Here is a 22029-nt window from a genome sequence, read left to right as displayed (position 1 = left end):
CTAGGTGCAAATTAAACCCTCCAGTTCACTAAAGTGTGTGTTCTGTCAAAAGAAGCCATCCTCTTTGCATTGCTGTTACACCGCATGAATATTTATTGTGCAATTTAAAGCTGGGTAGCTGGTTAACCATCAGTGTATATACTTTATATACAACAAAAAAAAGCAGACACGAGTTTCAGTAACAGTGGCACATAGACAGTTGGGCCTAAGCAGAGGCCTGGGCTACATGTATTTATACATTTTATTTCAGTATATTTTGTACCGCTGAGAAAAATGTGCAGGCTCAAAACTAGTTTATCAGCCGTAATCCTGTGTTAACATCACTTATTGATTTATGTTTTAAGCAAAGGCCTAAAAATATAAACATAGTGCACATAATCAAGCCCTTATTATCCGCTCGTGGTCATTTCCTTTTCCTCCATTTCCTCTCTGTCTTCCCCACCTCCCTTCCGTTTCTGTCTCCCTCTCTCGCTCTCTTCTTTCTCTGCACCAGCTGCTGCTGTTCCAGAGCCAAAGTGGAGAGTCCCCTCAACCCACCCCCACCCCCACACCCCCACTCAGGCAGAAACAAAAGGCCTGATTCGCCTGCTGAATACTGCCCCCTTTCTCCATCCATCCGTTCATGCACGGCCATAGTGGTGGAGGGGGGCTTCTGGATAATATGAGGCCTGGGCTGGGAGTGAAAGTTAGAACTGACCCAGTGAAGGAAAGTGCGAGGAGGGGGAAGGGAGGGGGAGGATGGAGGATGGAGTGCTTGGGGCTGAGTAAAGGCAGGTGCTGAGGCCTCCAAAGGAAAACTTTTTCCACTGAATATCTCTCAGAGTGGGAAAAGTACAAGGCAAGGCAATAGGTAAACAAGGCAAAGGTATGTCATGTTTCCTCTTTATATATATATATATATATATATATATATATATTTGGGGAGGGAGGTGCATGTGTTGCCTCTGTCCATGTTTTCTTTTATTTACATTTCTTGTCACATCACAATGATAGGACTAATTCTGTTAGAGGCTTCATGAAAGGAATCAGTGGAATTACTGTAAAGATTGGGGTTAAAGCACTTATACTACTACCTCAGGCCAAGGTAGTAGTATAAGATTGAGCTACTTATGATTATTTAAACTTCTTTTTTTCGGTGCATTAGTCGACTGTATATCATTTGACCATTTGTGTTTTCCAGTGTCATGCAACTTTGTATCGTGGCATCATTTCATTTCTTTTTGTCTTTTTCTTTTGCAACAAGATATCTGTGCATCATATTCATCTTCATTATTTATATTTTGTGGCCTGATTTCAAAGCCGTGCAAGCAACCAGACTAGTACGTGTCCACCTGTAATTTGTTGCTTTATAAAATCTATGGCAATATGAACCTAGTTTAGTGTAAATTGTTGCAGTGCTTCCTGGGAGGTGGGTGCACTGCTTCTGTCTGTGTGTTTCTGAGGCCGTATTGCAGCAGAAGGCTTTTATGCTGGGTGACCGGAACCAGCTGAAACCGGTTTGAGGCAGTCGGAGGGCTGACAGGAACAATGCTGTCTCTGTGCTCCATGGGGATAGAGATAGCCTAGGCTGCTCCATGGCAGACCTTCACAGCTCAACCATGGCACAAGCACAGACCCTGCTGCTCCTGCTCACTGCTGGCTGGATGTCGGAGTACTAGCATGGCGCAGCACAGCTCACTGTGAGGGGAGCAGGGACATTTGGGAAAGGACGAGGGCAAGTGGGACGTGGCTGGCTGGGAGTCTTGTGAATCTGCAGCCTAGAGCCTGCCTCACACATACACACACATGCATACACATAGGAGCATGATTTAGCTGTTGTCTGTTTATACATCTGTGTGCTGCTAGTGGTGCAGAGAATGACTAAGGACGATTCTTACCAGGACCACCATCACTCACCAGATCCCGGGATGTAACCTGAGCCTGAATTCTGGGCCTTTGCCTGGCTGGGAAGAAGCAAGACTTTTTTTTTCAGGCAGGGTGGGGTGGTGGATGGCTTTTGTGGGTTAGTAGTGTTGTGACTTTGTTTGTTGCAGGATGGAAGGAAGGAAGGAAAGAAGGTTTGGCTAGTGGCTGGAGAGGGACGGAAGCAAGAGGGTGAGGAGTTGCTGATTCACTTGCATGTTTCCACTATTATTTACTTAGACTTAGATTGTTACACATTGTGTCGATTTAAGGTGGTAACAATGCATGTGTATTAAACTGGTGTTGTCAAGATGGGTTCTGTGTTATCTATTTTACATATTTGTCTGCATTTAACCTTCATTTGATTTCTACATCAGACTGTTCTGCCTGTCATGGCTGTGACTAGCTGTTCTTTCCACCAGGCCTTTCTCTCTCTGCTGCAGCTTCACACAGCTCAGCAGCCATTTTTTCCCCCCTCACTGCATATGTTGCCTGCCCTCTCCCTCCATAACATTTCTCCTTCTCTCTGCCATTTCATCACCAGCCAATAATATGGATTAAACAGGGAATTCTTCATTTTGAAATCCAAGCCCAGGCTATCGGATATTGGTCTATGTGCGGAATTATGGTTTCCATAGATTTTAATGAAACAGGAGCACTGGTTCAGCTGCACGTTCAAGCAGAGCAGCTTAGCTGCCCCTTTTGTCCCAAACACCCATAACAGGCTACATTCAGACTATGCTTTCCAGCCCCATCATAGCTTATTTACATTTTTCTTTATAATAAAAAATAAAAACTGATTAAAAATGTTCACTCTATAAAACATTTCATTTGACAAGAATATGTTCCCTCATATTTAATCATGATAAATAAACAGTGTTCCTGTTTATATTTGCACATATTATTTAATTAAACCAATGTATTATCTACATGTTATTTATTCAAGACTAAATTCAACTGAAGAGTCCCAATTGATAAAGAATGTTTTTTATAATGTATTAATATGCCTTTGCAGCGAGCAAGACTTTAAAATAGTCAAGACATTATGCCATAATTTTGCTATGTTCCATCAACAGATTTTCAAGTAAAGCTAAAATGGATATAATTAGCACTGTGGTATACTTTTATTTATTTATTTTTTAAAGATCAATATAATGAGCATGTAGAGATTTAAGAAGATTTTCTTTTTAATGTCATCATAACATCACTTCTACCCATTATGTGCACAGCATGTGACACCCTGGTGTTTCTGTCTGAAATAACTCATTCCCTAAAGTAAGGACGAATGTGGCAGAAATAGGGCTAACTATTGCATGAAATGCTGACATACATATTTATACTTCATGTATGTCAGCATGAGGCTGCACCGAATGTGATATCAAACACCGGAAAGCAGTGAAATCATTGTTAACAAGATGGTATTTTTGCTGTACTCGCTGTGGGCGTAACATGCGGAGACAACTCAAGCTACAAAACTGAAACTTGTCTGACCCAAATCCGCAACAAATCATATTATAATACACAAAAGTATAAATGGAACATATTATCTTTAGTATCCAATTTGACATGGTCAAACACTAATATTTTTTAAGACTAGCTTCATGCCATCAGTGTCTGACTGACCCAGTTATAATTCATGTAAATATAAACGGCACTGTCAATCATTTATAGTGACTGGAGTGTACATCCACCCTCTGACATCATCGCAAAAAGTGATTTTTTAAATAAATTTAGACATGTTGTTTTAGTAATTTGTTTGGTGTTGGCATGATTATTTGTAGTTTTATATTTCCAAAGCATTTAATTTTCTTGATTTTTTTTTTCATTGTTCTCTTCCTATCCCAGCACGATTCTCCAACTTGATGAAAAAAAAATCTAAAGCTTAAATAGTAATGAACAGAATCAAGTCAGATGTTACAGCAAAAAATCTTTTATACTTGTAAAGAGAGTAATTACAATACAGGATAAAGGATGCAGCTCCCAAGACCTGCATAATAAAATGTTTTCATTACATCCATCTTCCCAAGGTGATCACCATACTGGAACAGGAGCAGGAATATGGGAGATATGAAGACGCCAGACTTTGATGACCTGCTGGCGGCCTTCGACATCCCCGACATGGTGGATCCTAAAGCCGCTATTGAATCTGGCCACCAAGATGTCAATGATGGACAACTCAAGCAAACCAATAGTAGTGTGACTAACAATGAGAATGATGCCCACAACCCCTCGGCTGTACATGATGTTGGTGTTAGTGTCATTGTGAAGAACATCCGAAACATAGACACTAGTGAACACTGTGGAACTGAATCGGAGAAGGGTGGGCATTTCCATTCGCATTCCCAACTCCCTTCTGTTGGTAATGGACTTCATAATGGTTTGGTGTCCACAATACCAACTGGTGCTCAATACACCAAGGATGGATGTAAAATTCCCAGAGAGGAAAGACAGAAAATGAACAACCAATCATGTACCTTGAATCAGTTTAGTCCAATCTCTAGTGCTGAAGAATTTGATGATGATGAGAAAATTGAGGTAGATGACCCAATAGACAAGCAAGGAGGTCACACTTTATTTAGGCCCACTGCTAAGAGAGGGGAGCAAAACTCCAAATCTCCTATATTGGAAAGTGTTTCCAAACCCAAAATAAATGGAGACCAAAAGCCTGATCTAAACAACAACAATAACACTTCCAGAAGTTGTAAGTTTAAAAATCCCTCTCAATCGACTTTACCTGAGGGGGAACCTCTGGAAACTATCCCCAAAAATAAAGAGTGCAAGGAAGGTGGGAAGTCAACAGGACTTGGTAATGCATCCAATATTCCACTAATCAAAGCCAAGTCCTCGATGAAACTTTCATCTTGTATAGCAGCCATAGCAGCCCTCAATGCCAAAAAAGCTGGCACTGAAGACTTGGCTGCTTTGGATTCTTCTACAACACAGAAAGAGCCAGTACAGGTCAAAGAAAATCCCAGAGTTCCAGAGAAGCCACAGGAGCAGGAGTCAGCTGTGGAGTTTGCAAAGAAGCTGCAAACAAAACAACCAGACAGCCCCTCTAGTGTCATGAGTGAGAGCAGTAGCAAAGGTTCCCCTGCCTCAAGCACAGACACCACCCCAGTTATCCCAAAAGTCAGGATCAAAACAATCAAAACTTCATCCGGACAGATCAAGCGTACAGTTACCCGAGTACTCCCAGAGTTTGATCCCGAGGGTCTGAAAAAAGGAGAGAATAGCACATCTGTCATGGCAACCACCAATGCCATTTTTTCATCCTCATCAAGGCCCTCACTGCCAACCACAGTAGTAGCCACCACTGGTGGACCTTCAATTGAAATAACCAAGCAAATGACTATTAAACCTGTTGCAACAGCATTCCTACCAGTCTCAGCAGTCAAGACGGCTGGATCCCAAGTTATTAACCTTAAATTGGCTAACAACACTACAGTTAAAGCAACAGTCATCCCTGCTGCATCGGTACAAAGTGCCAGCAGTGCCATTTTGAAAGCTGCTAATGCCATCCAACAACAGACTGTCATGGTACCTGCCTCCAGTCTGGCAAATGCCAAACTTGTGCCAAAGACAGTCCATCTTAGTAACCTCAACCTTCTGCCTCATACAGTGTCCTCTGCTGCCTGTGATCTCCAACAGACCTTTTCCTCCTCCAAACAGCCCCAGCATCAACAGCAAGTGAAACAACAGACAATTCTTGCCAGCCAGACTTCAAAGAAAGTCTCTAGGGTTCAAGTGTTCACTAGTTCTCAAAGCTCTGTAGTGGATGCCTTCAATAAAGTCTTGAGTAGCATGAATCCTGTCCCTGTGTACATTCCAAACCTTTCCCCACCAACCTCAGCTTGTATCTCTCTACCCTCACTTGGCTACAAGTGCCTAGAGTGTGGAGATTCATTTGCTCTTGAGAAGAGTCTGACACACCACTACGAGCGCCGTAGTGTGCGGATCGAGGTCACCTGCAACCACTGTGCCAAAAGTATAGTGTTCTATAATAAATGCAGCCTCTTGTCTCATGCTAGGCGTCACAAAGACAAAGGAGTGGTTATGCAGTGCTCACACCTAATCCTAAAACCCATCCCTGCAGATCAGATGATTGGTACATCAACTTCATCAGGACCAGCTAATGTTAATAGCACCACCACTAGCACTCAAGCACAGGCAACTGCAAGTCAAGTCCAAGAGAAAGTATCTGGTGCTGGGACCCAAGCTACAGTGATTTCAGCACCGAGCAATACCCCTGTTGCAGCAGCCATGCCCTTGGAAGATGATGCATCAAAGCTCTGCAGGCACAGCTTAAAATGCTTGGAGTGTAATGAAATGTTCCAGGATGACAACTCGCTAGCAATGCACTATCAACAAGCATTGGAGTCCAGAAGTCAGGTGTGTATGTTAAACCATCACATGATATGGGAGATGCAATTTTGGGCAACTTTAGTAATTTTAAAAGGTTCTACAAAGGCAGCAGAAAATGCCATGCTTTGAAAACTCTTTAAACTACAAGGTGTTCTATATAAAAATTCAAGCGTGTAGTTAACTGCAAATGAAAAGGTACACGTTAGGAACAAATATTCAAATAGCCTAATCTTCAGTATACGCTCATTTACATTAATAACAGTATCCTTTATGTTAAGAAAACATCTTGTATTCTGGAAGCAGTTTTCCAAGTGTAATGAAAAAAAAATTTTTTGACATTTTTTTTCTCCTTTTTTATCCCATAGAAAACATGCACCATTTGCCAAATGCTTCTCCCAAATCAGTGCAGCTTTTTGTCACACCAGCGAATCCACCAGCACAAATCTCCTTACATCTGCCCTGAGTGTGGTGCCAGTTGCCGCTCTATCCACTTCCAGTCACATGTGACCAAAAACTGCCTGCATTACACTCGGAGGGTCGGCTACCGGTCTGTTAGAACTTTTGTCTTTACAATATTTTGTCTTCTGTTATGCCAAGTACTTTGAATTTCAAAACATATGCTGTTGAGAACCATATGTTTTTTTTTATGTATAGTAAAATCTGTTGAAAATAGAAGACTGTATGTGGCCATGATTTGCTGAAAGTGGCCATACTCAGACTAATATGTCTCGTTTTCTTGCTTTCCTTCCAAAGTGCCACTTATAATGTCATTTCTAATTACAGTTATTAAAATATATGATTGCTTCAGCTTGACAATCCCATATCCCCAAAAGTGATATTATTCACAACAAAAATTATTGAGAAAAAAATTAGACTGTCACATTTGGAGTCACCCAAGTTACACGCCATTAAGAATGAAACTTTGCCTTTGAGCAATTACAGTTCAATTATGACCCTGGTCAATCAAATTGTTATTAAAAGAACAGTTGGTCTTAAAGGTAAAATATACAGTGCTATAATAAATCTTTATTATATTCCTGCATCTTAATGATATTTTTACAGTTATGACCCTTAATTGCTTATCAGTTAAGAGTCATATCAACTTCATAAACATGACACTATATGCAAATGCACTTTAAGCACATTTCCATTTTAACTTAGAAATTCAAAACTCAGCTCAATATAGAAAAAGAAGGAATGTTCTTTTATCCCCTAAACCAGAGATTAACCATCCAAAAATATCAATGCATTTCTATATTTATAAAGAACTTTGCCCGAGTTCAACCAATGACAAAAAAATCACTAACAAGCCCTCTCTTGCCAACTGGTTGCAGAAAACAGACTTTTACCTAGTGACTGGTTATTGCCAGGGGGTCACCGACCAGTCTCTAGGTCTGCAGGAATGGGGCTTCAGCAATCGGTTTCACAGCAACTGTCAGCAGCCATTTGCCAACCAGCCTCTAGGCTTTTGGGACCAACTATCTTGTATTTTAATATGCAGCATACAAACATGGCTGATATTGGTCTTTAAATATAACTACTGAAGCAAAGTTAATATATGTATATTTCACTATAAACTCAAGAAACTAGATTTGACATAATAAGTTATTTGCTAGCACAAAGTTAAATTTAATGATCATTTTAAATTCAAATCACCAAAGTCTCCATTGGGGGAATTGAGCTAAACTGATTCATAAAATGTTATTTAAGTCCATGTCTTACCCTTTCTTCCATTCTCCATTCTTTTTCCCTCCAGCTGTATCCACTGCAGTGTGATCTTTGCTGATGGTGCAACTCTAAAATCCCACATACAAAGTACTCACTGTGAGATCTTCTTTAAATGTCCTCTCTGTCCCATGGCTTTCAAATCTGCGCCAGGAACACACTCACATGCATATACACAGCATCCAGGACTGAAGGCAGGAGAGCCCAAGTAGGTCTTTACATGCTATATCTACTGATATCATTCTTTACAAAAATGGTCTAAAACACAACCCTAATTCTGAAAATATCGGTGTAAAATGTAACTAAAAACAGAATGCAATGATTTGCAAACCCATATTTTATTCATAGTAGAAAATATATAACATCAAATATTTAAACTGAGAAAATGTACTATTTTAAGAAAAATATTAGGTCATTTTGAAGTTGTTGGAAGCAACACATCTAAAACAAAAAGTTGGGACTGGGCCATGTTTACTACTGTGTAGGATGTCCTCTTCTTTTAACAATAGTCGTTAAAAATCTGGGAACTCAGGAGACCAGTTGTTGGACTTTTAGGAGAGGAATGTTGTCCCATTCTTGTCTGATAGAGGATTCTAGCTGCTCGACAGTCCTGGCTCTGCTTTTCTGTATTTTTAGCATCATGATGCACCAAATGTTTTCAGTTGATGAAAGCTGGACTGCAGGCACGCCAGTTCAACACCCAGACTCTCCTACTATGAAGCCACATTGTTGTATTAGCTGCAGTATGCAGTTAGCAATGGTTTGTTGAAGTGTTCCTGAGCCCATGCTGTGATTTCCATGACAGGATCATGCCTGTTTTTAATTTAGCACAGTCTGAGGGCCCAAAGATCACGGGCATCCGGTATTGATTTTTGGCCTTGTCTCTTGCACAGACATTTTTCTAGATCCTCAGAATCTTTTGATGATATTATGTACTGTAGATGATGATATATCCAAAGTCTTCACAATTTTACACTGAGGAACATTATTCTGAAATTCTTTCACAATTTGTAGACAGTTTTTTTTTTTTTTGCATATTGATGAACTTCTGCCCATTTATTTTTTTTTTTTGAGAAACTCTGCCTAAGATGCCCTGTTAGTGACCTGCTGGCATTTAACCTAATTAGTTGCAAAATGTTCCTCCAGCTGTTTCTTTTTAGTACTTTTCCAGCCTTTTGTCCCCCATGTTAAGACTTGTTGCTGCCATAAAATTGAAAATGAGCCAGTATTTGTTATGAAACAGTTAAATGTCTCATTTTAAACATTTATGTCTTCTATGTGCTTTTGTGAATAAAATATGGGTTTATGATATTTTCAAATCACTGCATTCTGTTTGTATTTACATTTTATACAGCAACATTTCCAGAATTGGATTTATAAATAAATGTTAGAGTTATATCCATATAAGAAATGGCTTTTTTCATGATCTACTCATCAACAGAAATCTATGTAAGCTTTCTCTGACACAGGCACATGTCAGTGTAACCCAATCCCATGTCCATTGCCTTTCGCTGTGGAAAATTATCCTTGCTGTTTCATCGGTAGTAGGATTTGTGCATTTTAGATATGGTGGCTTAGCTTTGGCTTGCTTTTTTCCACACAGTAGCCTTTCACTTGCTTACACATCACCAATCATTAATGGTACTGGTGATACACATGCTCAGCAGCAACAGTCCTTGACCCAGTGCCTGGATTTGGCCTGATTGTCCCTCGAGATGAATATTTTATACATATATTGGACTGGATTGAACCATTTCAATGTGCAACTTCAAATCTTGATGTAAAACCAACATTAATTATAAGCTTGATGCAAACCCAAAAGTAGCATCTGAACAGCTCAAATCCCTCTGTCTCTGTCTGTGTTTCAGGATGATCTATAAATGTTCCATGTGCGATACTGTGTTTACTCTTCAATCCCTGCTCTACACACACTTTGACCAGCATGTAATCAATCATAAAGTTTCAGTGTTTAAATGCCCCGACTGTTCCATGCACTATGCACAAAAACAGCTCATGTTGGATCATATTAAGGTAGGCACAAAAAATGTATATTTAGATTTTTTTTGCAATAGGATTCATTTTTGTATTTTCAGTGTTTTTAACTTGGAAATGAAACCTTTTACTGTAACTTCCAATCAATCTTACGAGTTTTAGTTTAGAAATGTCAAACTTTGTATTTATATGATGCCCGTGTGGCCCATTTTCAGGCCATACATGGAACCTTGAAGACCACAGAGGGCCCGCCAAACTTGGGGATCAACCTTCCACTCAGCACAAAGCCCACTAATTCTAACAGCAACAGCCCCCATAAAAATAAAGATGGAGTAAATATAAATGGTCAAAACAAGGGAGAAAAGAAGCCTTCAGCTTTGTCACTAAACAAAACCAACAGTAAGTCTTCAGCAGACTTAAAGAGTCCTCCCAGTTCAGGATACACATGTAAGGACTGCAATAGCCTCTTCAGTTCCAGGGAGCTCTACGTGGTGCACATGAGGCGAGAACACGGCAAGGTGAATATCTGCCGCTCTCATAAGAAAGTTTCAGATTTGCCACATTATTGTTTTTAAGATTTACTTAGTGCTGATAAATGAGTTGTGCTCCTCTGAAGATACACAAGTATAACCAACCCAGAAAAAGGGTGTAGGGAAAAAGGGAGTCTATACTGTTAAAGCATCGTTTTGATATCTTAGGCCTCAGAAACACAGGCCTGGAGATCAGTTAGTGAACCCCTGGCAACCTGGTCACGTAAAAATGTGTATTCTTCACTGGTTGGTGAGTGGTTGCTGGAGGTTGGTGGCTGCTGCTAGGTGAAATCGGTCACAGAGGAGGGTGCTGCACCAAAAACCTCCTTGTGATTGCTTTGGTCAATAAGAGTTTACCGTGGTCACCTGTAGTTTTCATGGAAGATGCCAACTTGTCTGCAAACACTTGCTAACTAACCACCAAGGGGTAGTGAAATTTGAAAAAGTGTGATGCAATCCAGAAATGGAGAACGTTCACCTTCAAAGTAAAAGCTTTGCAGCCAACATGTTTCAAAAGGTGCAACCTTTACTTTGAAGGCAAATGGTCTTCATTTCCTGTTTGCGTCACACTCATCACAGTTTCACTATCGCTTAGCGAGTAGTTGATGAGTGTCTGCAGACAGACTTCCCGCAACCACAGTCCACCAGGTGGGGGAATACACATTTTTCACTAGCTGTGGTTCTGATCAGTCTCTAGGCCTGTGTGACAGGGGCTTTCACAACAACTGCCAGCAACCACTCACAACTGGTCTGGGAATACTAATTTTTCCTAGCAAGAGGTGGTTGCCAGACAATCACCAACCAGTCTCTAGGCCTATATGATTTGAGGCCTCAGACATTCTCCTCTTCCTGCTGCAGATACTGAAAAAACACCCCTGTCGACAGTGTGACAAGTCTTTCAGCTCCTCCCATAGTCTTTGCAGACACAACCGTCTCAAACACACGGGCTTGCGGAAGGTCTACACCTGCCCGTGAGTACAAACACGACTAAGCTTAGCATGACCACCACACAAAACTATGCATCGCCTTCTTTCCAACTGTATTTGTATGGTTAAATTTCTTAAGCAAATCTCACTCTGTAAGTGAGCCAAAGTTTTAAAAAGTCTTATTTGTGTCCATGGTGTCCATGCATCATCCCCATTTTCTTGTAGGGAATTTACAGGTTTGTAATGCAGTGTGCCTTGTATTTTACATAGCTTACATACGAATCCAAAGTTAAAGTTTAAAATACTTTTTTTAATGTCAGGCTTATAATTGGTCTTTTATTGTGCTTTTATAGGCACTGTCCAGCTCTCAGTCAGCCCTTTACTAAAAGAGTGTTGCTGGATCAGCACATTCAACTGATGCACGGAGTTAAAAATGTAGGAGGAAAGACTAATAACAAGGAGGCTTCACCTGGGAAAGAAATGGTACTGTGACACAATTTTGCAAAGAAAATGCTTGCTTTCCAACTTTTTTGTTTTTATGTCATCCCTGAGCTAACTTTAACATAATCTCCTTTACAGAGCCTCAAAAGCCCCAAAAGGAAGAGAGAAGATGATGAGGGAGGTCCAGGGCTGAACTCCAGGGGTACCATCTCACAGCCACTGAAGAGGCTTAAGGTGAACATCCTCAAAGTTCACAAGTGTGCTGTCTGCAGCTTCACCACAGAAGATATTGCTGCTTTCCACGAGCACATTCCTCAGCACAAGTCTGACGGCTCGTCTTACCAGTGTCAAGAGTGCGGCCTGTGCTACACTTCCCACCACTCACTGGCCCGACACCTCTTTATTGTTCACCGGCTAAAGGAGCCTCACGGCCTCGCCCGATATAAAGGGCGGACCAAGGAAGATGAGGAGAGTCAAAGAGAGAACCAGTTAGATGTTACAGATGAGAACAGTGACGGGACACCAAATACTAAATGCAAGGTGTGTGGGAAGATGTTTGAAACAGAGGGAAACCTGAACACGCACATGAGGACACACGGGATGGCGTTCATAAAGGCAAAGAGACTGAGTGCAGCCGAAAAGTGAACGGATGACACTTTTTACTCATTCCACCGGAAGCTAAATTTCAACTTGTACAGCTTGTTAAACCTTCAGTACCTCCACTGGCTGTCTTTATGCTGTAGATACATTGTGTAAATGCAGTGTTCTATAACATGTATACAATATATACACAAAAGTACGTGATATACATCAAAGTCAGTTAACGTGTCTCAGTAAATTGAACAAAATAGTTTCTGGTAGAGATGTTTCTAAAGCCTTAAATAGAAATTTTTAGAAGAGCCTTTTATGTGAAACAGTTTCCGTAGTTGTCTTCTCACTAGGACCACATAATATATGGATATTATAATGTAAAGTAGCATTTTAAATTTTCAATGCCTAATGAATGTCTGTTAGAAACATATATCAACCTGTGGAAACTTCAGCTTTCCCGTAGCACAGTTAACCTGATTTGAAATTGTTTTTGAATTTTTTATGGATTCTATTTCCCTTTAAGTCTTACCTTCTACAACAAGACCCTAGTTCTGATAATACACCTGAAAACTATTCATCCCAAAAGAACATGACTGCAGTAACTTTGAAAAGTAAATATCAGAACACTCCAGGACAATCAGTTAAAGAACCAGTCTCGTGTCATTAGAATTTTCATGCCAGTTATTAACATATCAACAAAGTGTGGAAAATTGAAACATTTATATATGTGACACAGCATGCGAAAATTAGGATGAAGTCTAAAATTTTAATTTTACATTTTTATGCAAAAAAGTCTTAAACAGATGTAAATAGATGTAGCAGATGTAGAGTTTCCTGTGCTGTGTCACACATGAGTTTAAAGCTCCCAACTTTACTGATCATAAAGTCAAACTTTACTATATCTTTTAAAGACACCTGCGGGCCAGATTTCCTTTTTAAAAAGCATTTTGTAAAGGCTTGTGACACTTTTGTTGATGGTTCATTACTGTCTTAATATACTATAAATGGCAGCTCTTTGAGATTACAATTCACTTAAAAATGTTATGTAAATGTAATGTACCTAAATATTGTAAATATGAGACAAACCAGCTGCCTCCCTTTGAAAAGCAGTCCTCTTTACAGTATATTAATGTAATTCTATCATTAACAGCACAATAACAGTAAAATTGTAATGACACTAGAGTATCATTTCATTTTCTGCCTTATTATATGTGTGTCTGTGTTTCTTTTTTTCATTTTGCGGTTCTTCAAGCTATGCCATTATGACGAATGTTTGCTGACAGGAATTATACAAAAAAAAAAAAACTTTTAAAGTAAAAGAAAACTTCTATGAATGTAAGCTCGGCTGTGAATAGGTGACAGCCGGTTCCGTGACATGAACACTATCTCAAGACTGCTTTTCTTGCTTTCTTTGGTCTCAATAGTTGTTTGTTTTTTGGTTGTTGTTGTTGTTTTTTTACAATGACAATAAGACTTTAAATGTCTTGCACTGTAAAACTGCATGCGAGAAGCAGTCTGTTGATTAGAATGTGTCTTGCTGATGCTGCTGCTGCTGCTGCCATTTTTAAACATTTCTGATGCTTGTGTATAAAATTGTTCTTTGTGTCAATAAATGATGTGTACTACACAGGAGACCTCAGCTTTTCAGTGTGGAATTAAGTAAGAAACATGGTCACCATCATCCATATGTCTGGTGCTGCTTAGTATTACTATTATTATAAATCCACTGAATGATAAAAACAAGTGGATTTTGACATGGCATTCTCCCAATAATATTTACAGTCCTTTCAAAAACTAAATAGACCCTATGATACAGTAGGTTGCAAAACCACCTTCAGCAGCAATAAGTTGAAGTAATCATTTTCTGTATGATTGTATGAGTCTCGTATCATTGTGAAAGAATTTTGGTCCAATCTTCTTTACAACTTTGCGTCAGTTCGTTGAGGTTTGCATGCATTTGCTTTTACACAACTCTCTTAAGGGCCCACCACAGCATTTTAATCAGGCTGAGGTCTGGACTTTGACTGGACCATTGATCCTTTTCTTTTTTTAGCCATTCTGTTGTAGATTTGCTGCTGTGTTTGGGATCGTTGCCCTGTTACATGATCCAGTTTGGGCCCAGTTTTAGCTGGTGGACATACGGCCTCACATTTGACAGTGTTTGGTTTTTACCAAATGTGCCACTGTGCATTATGACCAGACATACCCACTTTGATCTAGTCTCTCCAAAGGACATTGTTCCATCACCTTGGGGTGAATTTGCTGGGACATCCACTCCTGGGAAGATTGTGGCATTGTGTTAACACATACCTGAATGCTCCAGACCAGCAAACTGCCCAAACATCTGCCAGTGTAATCACACTGGCTTATGATCAGTTTATTAAGTGCATTTACTTAGCAGCAGCTGACTGCTACTTCCCTTCTTAATTCCTCTGGAAACAGTAAGGATGCACTTAGTTTTTCACAGGACTCCATAGAGTCCCACAAAAACTTTCTTCTTCTCATGACCATACATGCTACTGGTATATCGTGTTTAATAGTGTAAAAATTTAATAAACATGTTTGTTTTTTAAACATTTGACTGAAATCTATCATTTATTTCAAAGCTAAATTAATAATCCAAATGACTATTAATGCAAATAGAGTCAGGAACCTACAGATAATTTTCACTCTGCACTTCCCCTCAGCGCTTGCTGGCTGGCTGGATGGATGTGTGTCCTGTGACAAGAACACAAAGTCACAGTACACACATTTTTAGATTCAATGTGAATATCAAATTTTAAGAGAATATCACTATTTTAGAAGCCCACTATTGCAATTCATTATTCCCTAAATCTGCATGGAAAACATAAAAAAAAAATGCTGTACTGGTACCTTAGAATCAAATAACCCAGTGATAACTATATATCGTACAGTAAACAAGTGCCACTAATGCCCAGTATTGAATAGTTCTAAAGGTGCCTGTTAGCTGAAATAAAATTTTAAAAAATCCTTGCGTTATGCATTAACAAACAAAATATTAGTTTCTAAGTGGCAAAATGTTATGATCACACTATGAAGTAAGTGATTAAAAAAGTGATGATGCATGGTCTTCTTCTATTTGTTAGATAGAGAAGCACTTAAGCACAAAAATTCTACTATTAGATAATAAGTAGGCTTATAGCCTACTAAATATGTCATTTCCATTGCTGTTGCTAGGTAAAGTCAAGGCAGCCCAAGGATGTTTTATAGACAATCTCCCCCTCTAGTGGCCAGTTATTTGCAGTGATTTGTTATAAAGGCTGGATGGCCTGTGGTGTTTCTCCTTCCACTAAAAACAAGTAGAAAATGGCAGTAATCATTATAAATGTATAGAGGATTTTTCAGGTACTTACCTTTGTGTCTTTGTGTCTGTTTAAGGTTATTTATGTGCACTGGCTTATTTCTAGGTCACCTGTCAGGGCTTTGATAGTAACAAAAACAGCCTGGATTTTTTTCTTTTTTTTTTAGCCTCTAATCCTCCTTCATGTAACCAAATCCTATTCACACCTGTTAGTGAAAACCAGGTAAAGCAATTCAATTCAGCCATGGAAGATGAATTTCACAGTGCACTCTGGATGGTGATGTGTCCCGTTGTATGCTATTTAAACACCTTCTTCACCACAAAGAAACGGTCAGTTCTAAAATGGCCCTTCGCTGGGTGGTGTTTCTTCTGTTTGTGGGGCGCACAGGAGCAGTGGGAAACGGGCAGACTTTGACTGTCTCAGAAAGATGCATGCAGGATACAAACACTTTTCTCTGGGAAATTAACAAGGATGAACCAAAGGAATATGCTGTTCTCAGTAAGTGCATGCAGTTGTGGTTAAGATGATGATGTTGAAAGTGCTGGTCATTTTGTTCCCACATTTTAATTAATTTGTGCTCGTTAGATAAGTGTATATACAGTGAAACAGTAAAAGAGACCTGCCTTTAGCCCAAAAACCAGGGTGTGAACTGTACGCCTAGCATATGCTGGACATTGTATGGTCAACACCATCCTCCTGATGGAGTCAGAACCTCTTACATATGCAAATCTTTCTGGAGCTGTGATAAAGAGGCCATAGCAAATAAATACAGCATGTTGTTAGCTGAGAGCTAACTAATGCTCAACTGTCAAATGAAGAACCAAACACCAAATAAATCAACGTTTCTTAATGCAACCCAACCCTTACTCACTGGTAAGTGGCCTGCACTGTCCTTGTCAATCACATAAGCCAATCCGTAAACTCAGGTACACCCTCAAATGCATACTTTCATTGAGATTTAATAAGCTATCTAGGATTCTTAATTATAGTGCTATTTTTAAGGCCCAGCAGCTCATATATATAACGAGTGAATTTAATCAGTGATTCAATTCCTACTTAAGTATTTCAAGATGATTTTTTAGAGTCACTCAAAGTTTGTTCTACTTCTTAATAAAGAAGGCCGTATGTTATGTCATTTTACTGCAGTTGTTGCACAAATGGTCATTTTGTCTTTTTTGCTTACTTGAACCCCTTGTCTCCTCACTTTCACTGTTAGCTAGCTGGTGTCTGGCAGCACTTTAGTTTGCAACGCTAAAGAACAAATTAACTGGTGTTTGTTATGAAGCCTCGAAATATTTTTAATTCCTTCTTTTTCCTTAACAACATCACAGCAGCATTTCATACTTACTAATAAAAGCAGGTGTGCCAGCTCAGATGTGGTGCGACACGTGTAAAGCCAACCTTGGAGAAAGTCTGTTGACTTCCTGTTAATGCTGGTGTACAGAAAATGCCCCACAATTCACTTAGAGGGTGCTCACGAGTTAGTCTTTAGTGACTCGAGCTAAATTGCATTAATATTCGAAACAAAGTATCTAAATTTGTTTCTGCCAGTAGAAAAAACTTTTTCCTTTTTTTTTTCTTTTTTTTTTGCATAAGTCAAAAATTTGGGCTATTATCTCAAAATTTCGACTTTAGAACTCAAAGTTTCAAGTTATTTTCTCAGCTGTTTCAGTTAGCAAGTCTAAATTTTGAGATCTCTTTTTGCTATATTCAAATATTTTTTTGAGAGGCACAAATATATGTCATTGTCTTTGTATCCAAAGAGGCTGTGAGTGAATGATTTGTTTGCTTGTGTGTTTTGTTAGTGTTTGATGCATTTGGAAAGTTGGGTAGCAATGTTGTAGGAGGTAACTCCAACCAGCCTGGTTTGCTGCAGCAGTGCCGCTCTGCTCACGGTCCCAGCTTTTCTGGACAGTACTGCCAGGTGTTCCTTCGGCAGGTAACAACAAAAACAATAAAATGCCATGAAAACCGATGGACATTAGGTGAAACTAAGTACACTTTGAGCTAAGTTTTCTTCTACAACAGGGAAAAGTCCAGTACTTTGTGGGTATTTGTGTACCTGACTCCTGTGAGAAAGATGACGTGCAAACATTGGTGCTGCACGGTCAGTGATTTTAAAATCAGTTTTTTCTGAATTTATACAGTGTCATCTGCACAATAAAATGACGGGTTTTTTTTAACGTGTAACTAATTTTCTCATTTTAACAGACCAACTTCAGTTTAATCAGATGTCCCTCATTCCTCCTTTACCTTCCATCCTGGTCAATCAGTCCACTCAGGAGATTATCATGACTCACTGCTTGTCCAACAAAATTGCCCCTGATACATCTGATATCACCTGCCTGTCAGTATATGATTACACTCTTTTTACTTTCTTTAATGTCTTAACTACATATGCACTTCCATTAGTTTTACTTGTAAAGCAAAGATAAGAAAATCATTGCTTCATAGGTCCGTGGCTTTATCTCAGGATAACTTGTTTTTGTCTTTTTCTCCCGCAGGTTCGTATGTTGTGTTATGGTAGCAATTCCTCTCGCAGCCACCCTGTTAACAGCTATGATAAGGTGGCAATGGAAACGCGAGGTTAGACCTACTGTAGAGTCTTCCTGCTTAAGTGCCGGTCTCAAACTTTATGGGACCCTGAAGACCAGAAGCTCATCTAGCAGTGAAACTAATAGTAGCAGTTCAGAAGAAAATAGTAAGTGCAAAGTGCATCATGTGTTTTTGAGTGAATGTTCTTCAAGATTTACTGAGTCTTAAAGAACCACTACACATCACAGACATATGGCTACATTCTTCAGTAACCAAATAATAAGATGTAAGTTTATGCAGAATCATTTATTATAGATGTGTTTATATTATATCTACATTAAGACATTACTGACCTTATATAATACTGGTTTTTGGCAGACAGCATCCACCCCACACAAACATGTTCTCCTCAAAGCCGTGTGTATGGGTGCCTTCAAGCATTCTCTATACAGAACAGCAGCTGGAGTGTATATAACACCCCCACATCAACTCCAGTAGGAGGGTACGCCTCACTGAACGGCATCCGGGTTCTCAGCCTGTTATGGATCATGTGTGGCCACTCTGCACAGTTCCCTGTAATCAACAGCTTGGGTATGAGAGGACCCACTCCGTCTCTACATTTCATTACTCCATAATGTACATATTCTTTCACTTATGTTTGTAAGACTTCTGTTGCAGATAATTACAAAAACTGGAGGAAAACCGTTGAAAGCAGCCCTTTGTATGTGCTAACCATCAGTGGACCTGTTTTTCTGGCTGTGGACACCTTCTTATTGCTGGGGTGAGACTGGAACAATGGTAGAGTGACAGTGTAAATGTAAAAATAAATAAATGAATTGTATTGCCAGCTTAAGGAATTTGATGTTTCAGGGGTCTACTTAGTGCCCGGTCCCTGCTGGGCTCTATCAACAAGGATGAAGACAAATTGAGCCTCAGTCTGGTTGGGAACTATCTCTTAAAACGGATTACAAGGTGTTGTATTTGGGTAGTTAACTAAGTGTTGCTTCATTTTTACACTGAAGTAAAATAGGCCTTCTACACATGTGAGTTTTACTTATGTTCTCTGTCCTCTTTGCAGGATTCAGCCACTGCATCTGTTCATTATGTGTCTAACCATTGGCCTTATCTCTTTGGTCAAGTGGGGACCCTACTGGTTCCCATTTATAGACACAGTGATGGACTGTAAGACATACTGGTGGGCTAACTTACTACTGATTAGTAATCTCCTCCCAGTCCATGAAATAGTAAGTTTAACCCTTAATTTAGACCTACATTGTGTACTTTAGCACAGATTACTTACCTGTTTCTTAACCCGTTATCCTCAAATCCCCCTGCAGTGTATTCCTTGGACGTGGTACCTGTCTCTAGACTTCCAGTGTTATGCAACCACTCCTCTCTTGGTCTATTTTTACAGATTGTATGTCCACACATATGATTCTGAAATTGATGAAGTGATTTCTCCATTTTTGAATTATAACCATCACTAGGTGCATTATACATTTGACTAAATTTAGGGTTGTAATCTTATCCCTGTTTTGCTTATCAGGAATAAGAGTGTGTTTATGATTGTGGCAGCTGTCCTCTTCCTGATGACTACTGTGACCAGTGCTGTTATAACTGCACACCTGCACCTACCAGTCTTTCAGCCATCTACAATGTAAGACTCTGATGTTGACGATCCAGTGCAAACAGCTTAGGAGCCAAAATGCATGAAGTGTTAGGTGAAATGAATGTCAAGTCATTGTTACTCTTGTATTTATTTTTTATATAATGCAAAAGGTAATTAGGGCTGTCTACCAACTATGCATCTCTTCTTGTAATTTTCTTTAAAATGGATTTGTTTATTTTGCAGGACATCTGAGAATTATGTTTTGTATTACTATGTGAAGCCCCACACGAGATATGGGCCATTTTTAATAGGGATCTTGACTGGAATATATCTGACAACAAAGAAAAATCCACTGTTAAAGCAATGGGTAAAAATATTTTTTCTTTTTTGAGAATTTGAAAACATTTGAAAATAGTGTAAGCTAACTCCTTTTGGTTCATAGCCAAGCAAGAATTTGAAAATTTGCCACGACATTTATGTGCTTATCATGTCTGCTGTTCCAGTGGCAGGCAGCACTTGGTTGGTTCTGCTGTCTGTCACTTTTGGCTGTGTTGGTTGGATTGGCCTACATCCTGAAGGAGACACCCTCTAATCCATCTATGCCACATGCCTTGTATCAGGGGCTACACAGACCACTCTGGGCACTGGCTGTGACCTGGATCATACTGGCCTGTGAGGAGGGCTATGGAGGTAAACCAGGAGTCGGGATAAACTAAATCCCATATCTGAAGATGCACGTTTAAAAAATGAAAGTATTTGATGCTATTGCATTGAAAATAAATCTCTGCATGTTCTTATTTTTCTTTATTTCTCTGTATTTTCTTGTTTTGTTGTCTCTCCAGGCTTTATTAAGAGGTTCTTGTCTTTGACGTTCTGGGTTCCTCTTTCCAATATTAGCTTTGCCTGCTATCTAATACATCCTGTCTTCATCATCCTGTACATTGGCTTGCAAGAGACCCCAATCCATTACACAGACATCAATTTTGTGAGTATTTCATGTAACACATTTCATTTCAGTGTGCTTATTTCAAATGATTTGGCTCAGTTCTTCATAACATCAGACTTTTCTTCTCTCTTCAGATGTACCTGTTCTTTGGCCACCTGGTGCTGACATTGGCAGTGAGCTACGTGCTTACTGTGTTAGTTGAGAAGCCCTACCTGCTCCTAAAATAGAGCGGGACATAGAGAAATGTCAGCACGTGTCCAGCTGTTGACATCCTTAATGGCTTAATGGCTACCTATATTATCTTTGTTTGCGCATTGCAATCCCTAACATTGCTTTTATTTATAGCTGCTTTTGTGGCTACATTTTTAGTGCCTCGCATAAACTTTTGTGTTCCCTCAAAATATTATATGCATCCCCCTGAACCCTATTATTAATGTTCTGCAGATACCACAGAAGAGGAAGATATCATTGCTTTATGTTTTGCCAGGAAAATGGAAAATGGGTGCAGTGATTTATTGAAATGTGCAAACATACATGAAAATACAGTATATAAGACTGTTGGTACAATTCTAATGAGCTTGAAAGTCAATATTTAGTGTGGCGACACACTAAATATTCAACCCAGCCTGAACTCTCTTTGGCAGCTTGCTTGAAATTTCTTTAAGCAGTCTTCAGGAATAGTTCTCCAGGCTTCTTGGAGGACATTCAAAGTTCTTCTTTGGATGTTGGCTGCCTTTTATTCCATTCCCTGTAAAGATGATCCCATACAATAATATTGAGGTCCAGGCTCTGGGGATGCCAGCCCATGACTCATAGTGTTCCACTGTGCGTTTTCTATCTAGGTATGCTTTAACTGCATTAACACTGTGTCTGGGATCACTGAAAAATGAAGCTGTTGCCAATCAGACACTTTCCAGATGGTATTACATGGTGGATCAAAATCTGATGGTACTTTTCTGCATTCATAATTCAATCAGTTTTGACAAAATCACTGAATGAAATGCAGCACCAAACCATCACAGAGCCTCCACTGTGTTTTACAGGTGGCTGTAGACACTCACTGTTGTACCTCTCTCTCCTGACCTCCTCCTTACATATTGATGACAATTTGAACCCAAAATTTCAAATTTGCATACCTTATCCTTTT

The 22029-nt window shown here is 39.5% G+C and overlaps 2 protein-coding genes across 3 annotated transcripts; both read left to right on the top strand.

The window, feature by feature from the left end:
• The first annotated feature begins 741 nt into the window (after positions 1 to 741).
• znf532 (zinc finger protein 532) lies at positions 742 to 14087 on the top strand. Of its 2 annotated transcripts, none has more exons than XM_030742972.1 (9): positions 742 to 865; positions 3930 to 6291; positions 6630 to 6811; positions 8021 to 8197; positions 9858 to 10020; positions 10197 to 10499; positions 11370 to 11482; positions 11791 to 11920; positions 12017 to 14087. In XM_030742972.1, exons 2-9 carry the CDS (start codon positions 3961 to 3963, stop codon positions 12521 to 12523), a joined length of 3906 nt encoding a protein of 1301 aa, XP_030598832.1. In that variant the 5' UTR covers positions 742 to 865; positions 3930 to 3960; the 3' UTR covers positions 12524 to 14087. The 2 variants fall into 2 exon arrangements, with proteins under 2 accessions (XP_030598832.1, XP_030598830.1); XM_030742970.1 differs by lacking the exon at positions 742 to 865 and adding an exon at positions 1559 to 2094.
• Positions 14088 to 16133: 2046 nt separating this feature from the next.
• Positions 16134 to 21132, top strand: oacyl (O-acyltransferase like). Its single transcript, XM_030743331.1, has 15 exons — positions 16134 to 16290; positions 17598 to 17731; positions 17821 to 17899; positions 18004 to 18139; positions 18297 to 18493; positions 18706 to 18918; positions 19006 to 19108; positions 19198 to 19299; positions 19406 to 19571; positions 19665 to 19744; positions 19874 to 19984; positions 20180 to 20303; positions 20440 to 20626; positions 20779 to 20921; positions 21017 to 21132. Exons 1-15 carry the CDS (start codon positions 16134 to 16136, stop codon positions 21107 to 21109), a joined length of 2025 nt encoding a protein of 674 aa, XP_030599191.1. The 3' UTR covers positions 21110 to 21132.
• Positions 21133 to 22029: the final 897 nt, after the last annotated feature.

This window comes from Archocentrus centrarchus, chromosome 12, assembly GCF_007364275.1.
Source record: "Archocentrus centrarchus isolate MPI-CPG fArcCen1 chromosome 12, fArcCen1, whole genome shotgun sequence".
NCBI lineage: Eukaryota > Metazoa > Chordata > Actinopteri > Cichliformes > Cichlidae > Archocentrus > Archocentrus centrarchus.
The sequence above is the reverse complement of the archived record's forward strand: the minus strand, read 5'-3'. Positions and strand labels throughout refer to the sequence as shown.